General features: G+C 43.8%; 1 protein-coding gene across 1 annotated transcript in view; it reads right to left on the bottom strand.

Moving 5' to 3' along the window:
* Positions 1-873, bottom strand: part of FAM26F (family with sequence similarity 26, member F) — a 2,422-nt gene extending 1,549 nt beyond the window's left edge. Inside the window, exon 1 of the mRNA XM_005884721.2 lies at positions 3-873. Within this exon, the coding sequence (XP_005884783.1) occupies positions 3-275 (273 nt within the window). The 5' untranslated portion in view covers positions 276-873. The remainder of the gene's footprint in view (positions 1-2) is intronic.
* Between the last annotated feature and the right edge of the window lie 4,362 nt (positions 874-5,235).

A 5,235-nucleotide genomic window follows, 5' to 3' on the forward strand; every position in this document is an offset into this window, starting at 1 on the left:
TAGTCGTCGGCGCCCCGCTTGCAGCAGCCGGTCAGCAGGCGCCAGGTGCGAGCGCTCAGCACGTAGCCCAGGAGGAAGAGCGCCAGCGCGGGGACCAGCAGGAACACCAGCCCGTAGGTCAGGTTCCAGGCGGCGCTGCAGGGGCACTGGAACACCGCGGTGGAGAAGATGCGCTCCCCGCCCACGGTCAGAAGAGTCACCAGGCCATAGCCCAGCGTGATGCGGTGCTTGAGGTACAGGTCCAGCACCGTCTGCAGCTTCTTCATTGACTCCATGGCCCAGGCGCAGCGGACAGGTCTGGATGCTTCTGCCTCTTGGCTGCCCTGCGCCTGGGATGCTTTCGGTGTCCTGGGGTCTGGGGTTTTCCACTCTGCTAAGACGCAACTCCTAAAAAGGGAAGAGGACTTCTCTGGCCCAGAGCTTTCGCTTTCTTATCTCAAGGAAACCAGCCCTGACTGAAAAGCAGACCCGACCACATACACCATTGGCCTCCCCAATGCCCACCCATTTCTCAAGGCTGCTGCATTGGTGACCTTCCTCCCCAGTGCATGAACTCTGATTGAAGGTGGACTCTGTTCCATGGTAACATTTGTTTCCACCCAGCTGACAACGAACCAGGGGATTTTCCTTACCCTTCCTACCCCAATGCAGCCTCCCAAAGCAAACAATACTTCTAACTTGGGCAAACTGGGGAAAACCGTTTCTTTGATTGCGGCCACCTAGTTCCTAAGCCTGAAGGAACAGTTACCAAAAAACCCTCTGATCATTTACAGGAAACACAGATTCCTGGTTTCTCTTTCATAAGCTAATTCACAATGAAGCCCAGCTCAAGTTCTACCATCTCCCTGATGTCTGTGTCCTTCCTGTCCCTCTTCTGGACAGAACCCCCACATCACTCACCTTGTTCTCTCCTCTGCCTGATCTCCCACTGGACATAAAGGACATTAGATTAAATACATTATATTTTATATTGACTTTTGCCTTTTTTTTTTCAGGTATATCCTTATACTGTGGATACCTGGAGGAGTGTCAAATTCTTACTCAGTCGGAGAAGTCAGACGAGGATATGGGATTTGGTCTCTTTGATTAATTACCGAAAAGCAACCAGCTCAGCCAACTCTATTTGAGAAACAAGGAAATAAAGCTTACTTCTCTTAAAAAAAAATTCTTACTCAGTGACCACCAAGTTGATCAATGGGGACTGGGGAGGAGTATACGGTTGTTCAAAAATACCACTTGAGCCCGGCCGTCGTGGTGCAGTGATTGAGTGTCGACCTATGAATGAAGAGGTCTGGGTTCGATTCCCGGTCAGGTTGTGGGCTCCATTCCCAGTGTAGGGCATGCAGGAGGCAGCCGATCAATGATTCTCTCTCATCATTGATGTTTCTAGCTCTCTCTCCCTCTCCCTTTCCCCTCTCTGAAATCAATAAAAATATATTTTAAAAAATATCACTTGAACCAAAAACATTTCAAACTGCAGCTACATCTAACTAACATGTAGCTGCTACCGTTAGTTTTTTCAAAGCAGCATGGCTCTGACACAAACTGTAACCACGTCTGTGAAACTGACCTGACTCTGTGTGGCTCCAGAGCAGGTAAGGTGTACTTCGAAGTTAGGTGCAGTGCGTGTGTGTGTGTGTGTGAGATAAGTTAGTGCCTCTAAAACTCAGCATCTCGTTTGTAAAAGCAGGATAATAGTGCTCACTTTTCAAGACTGTTGAGCCGAGTAAATTGAGTAGCATTTGTCAAGCACCTTTACATACAGGGTGTGCCTATTAAATGAATACTCAATGTGAGCGATTACCTCTTACATTGCAACTTTGAGATTAGACAACAAATAACTGTTGAACATAATTTAAGAATTCGGATGAATGCTGAGTTTTAGACCAAGGATTATATCCAGTGATGCAACAATTCTCTACTACCTTAAGAGAACTGGTGTGCCCTTAACTGTCCACCTCATCACCAGGAGGGTTTTTGGATATGGAGTCTAGGTGGGCAGGTCACTATGAACTGGTCGCTATTGGCACCCATCAACTAGGTTTGCTTTATCTATCTGGGAAGAATTAGTAACCTACAGAACCAAGTGAATTGTTAGAGAAGGGGCAAGAAATGTATTACTCTTTTCTTAGTCCAACTTGATGCCGTCTTAGTTACCTCCCACCACCTGTATCTGGTACAAGACTACCGTTCTATAGCATTTTGATGAACAGTTATGCTCTCTTTTGCGTCTTCAGAAGTTGTCCCCAGATCAGGGTCCTCATTGTCAAGCAGTGGGTGCCATCTTCTCTGAGATTAGACCAAGTCTGCCAGGCTCCCTCTACACTGGCAGCAAAATTGCATGTTTGAAGCAAATCACTTCTGACTATCATCTCTGTAATCTTACACAAAACAAAACAAAACCTCTGCCTTTCCATGCTCATGTGACTAGGATTATTGAATACAGCAGGAATAATTTGCCCATGTATATTATAGTGGAGAGGATATAGATAATAAAGGGAAAGTTCTCAAGGTTATGCAGAAAATTAGGATAGAACTGTGTGGTAGAGAATGTCCTGAGAAAGCCTCCATAAGTAGAGGGCACTTAAGCAGAAATCTAAACAGAAAAAAGAAACAATAAATCTGAATGACCAAGGCTCTGGAGTGCCAAGGAGTGTGGCATGCAGTGGTTGGAAAGTGATGGGAGTACTGAGGTGAGAAGGAAAGTGGCCCATCATGAGGGCAGCGCTGCAGGTTGAGGTCAGGGTTAAGGTCTTTATAGACCAGAATATGTAGTTTGCAGTCCTGCCCTGAAACGCATTACAGCCTGAGCTGCATCCTGACCTATTATCCTGTCAGCTTGTGTCTGCAAACACCATCCCCTGGGGTTGCCACCCCTGTGCTCCCTCATCATGGATCCCATAGACTCCGATGATCATTCTGTCCCTGTGACACTTCTCCACAGCCATGAGAGTCTGGGTCCTGCCTGCCAGCCCGCATTTTCTCCCAGCACTTGCAGTTGGCTCTTATATACTGGCATCCACCCACCGCCTCTGGAGCAGTGGGTGGTTCTAGTTCGGGTCCATTGAAAATCCCCAAGCCCTTTATGTCCAGCTCTGTTCTGAGAAAACATTGCTCAGATGTTTAACCCTTAGCGGAAATAGAATAAAATACTGATGATGTAGAGAGGATTCAAGAATTTTCTCTGAGAGTAGAGTAAATAATATTTGAAAGACCTTTACACTTTTGAAAATCCATAATTGAACACCAATGTTAAGCCCATTAGAACACCAATGGTTATGGGTTTTGTTTTAACTGCGTTACTTTGTTTCTCAATACTCATTATCACTGGTTTTAGAAACCACAAAACATTTCTCAAAAAAGAAAGCAAGATCAAGTCTTGAAAGAAAGTAAGCATTCACATTGTTCATAGCAATCATCTTCAAAGGAGCTAGTTTTCAAACTTTATTCTCTGTAGCTTTCAAGAGAACCCAGACTAATGGTATGACCTGGTTGGAATACAACTGCTAGATTCTAGCAAAGTGTCAATCCTGTCCCCAAGACTCATCTACAAGAGTAAAATCAAATTAAGGTTCACATCTTGTAAGTATTTTCCATGTGCAAGACACAACTTTAAAAGAAACATTCTTCCAGTCAGCATGACTCGGTGGTTGAGCGTTAACTTATGAATCAGGAGGTCAGGGTTCCAGTCCAGGTCAGGGCACATGCTGGGGTTGCCAGCTCGATCCCCAGTGGGGAGAGTGCAGGAGGCAGCCAATCTATGATTCTCTCTCATTATTGACATTTATATCTTTCTCTCCATCTACCTTCTCTCTGAAATCAATAAAAATGTATTTTTTAAATAAAAAAACATTCTTTTTTTAAAATTTTATTTTAGAGAGGAAGAGAGAGAGAGAGAGAGAGAGAGAGAGAGAGAGAGAAACATCAATTTGTTGTTCCACTTATTTGTGCATTCATTGGTAGTTTCTTTTTTTAACTTTATTTTTATTGTTGACACTATGTCGCCATCTCCCTCCCCTGCACCCCTGCTTTGCCCACCTCCACCCAGCCTCCACCCGTACTTCCCTCTAGCCATCACCACACTGTTGTTTGTGTCTATGGGTTATGCACATATGTTCTTTGGTTAATCTCTTTCACCATTCCTCCCAACCCTCTCCCCTCTGACAGCTGTCAGTCTGTTCCATGTATCCATACCTCTGGTTCTTTTCTGTTCATCAGTTTATTTTGTTCATTAGATTCCACATATGAGTGAGATCATATGGTATTTGTCTTTCTCTGACTGGCTTATTTCACTCAGCATAATACTCTCAAGGTCCATCCCTGCTGTCACAAAGGTCTGTGTTCCTTCTTCTTTACAGCCATGTGGTGTTCCATTGTGTAAATGTACCACAGTTGTTTTTTAATCCATTCATCTACTGATGGGCACTTGGGCTGTTGTAAATAATGCTGCCATGAACACAGGGATGCATATATTCTTTCTGATTGGTGTTTCTGGATTCTTAGGATATATTCCTAGAAGTGGGATTGTTGGGTCAAAATGCAATTCCATTTTTAATTTTTTGAGGAAACTCCATACTGTTCTCCACAGTGGCTACACCAGTCTGCATTCCCACCAGCAGTGCACGAGGATGCCCTTTTCTCCACATCCTTGCCAGTACTTGTTGTTTGTTGACTTAATACTATAATGGTAGCCAATCTGGCAGGTGTGAGATGGTATCTCATTATGGTTTTAATTAGTGATGTTGAGCAGCTTCCAGTTACTCTGTAGCCATCCTGGAATCTCATTGGTTGATTCTTTTATATGCCTTGATGGGGGATCAAACCCACAACCTTGGTTGTATTGGGACAATGCTCTAACCAACTGAATTACCCAGCGGGTGTCCAGGTGACCAGGGCCAAGATACAACTTTAAATGCCAAACTTAAGTAAATTTAGAAAGTGTGACACTCTTAAGCTTAAAGAATACTCTTCTGGGCCATGGGTTTAGCTGGTTGGAGGATCGTCCCATACGCCCAAAGGTTTGTGGGTTCAATCCCAGCTCAGGATTCGTAGGGGAGGCAACTAATCTATGTTTCTCTCTCACATCGATATTTCTCTCTCTCCTTCTCTCTTCCTTCCTCTTTCTAAAAATTAATAAAAAAATATCCTTGAGTGAGGATTAAACAAAAAGAATACTGTTCTGCATGTTATAATTTGTAGATATATCATTTAGTTATGTAATATATTTTAAAATCT

This window comes from Myotis brandtii, unplaced genomic scaffold, assembly GCF_000412655.1.
Source record: "Myotis brandtii unplaced genomic scaffold, ASM41265v1 scaffold847, whole genome shotgun sequence".
NCBI lineage: Eukaryota > Metazoa > Chordata > Mammalia > Chiroptera > Vespertilionidae > Myotis > Myotis brandtii.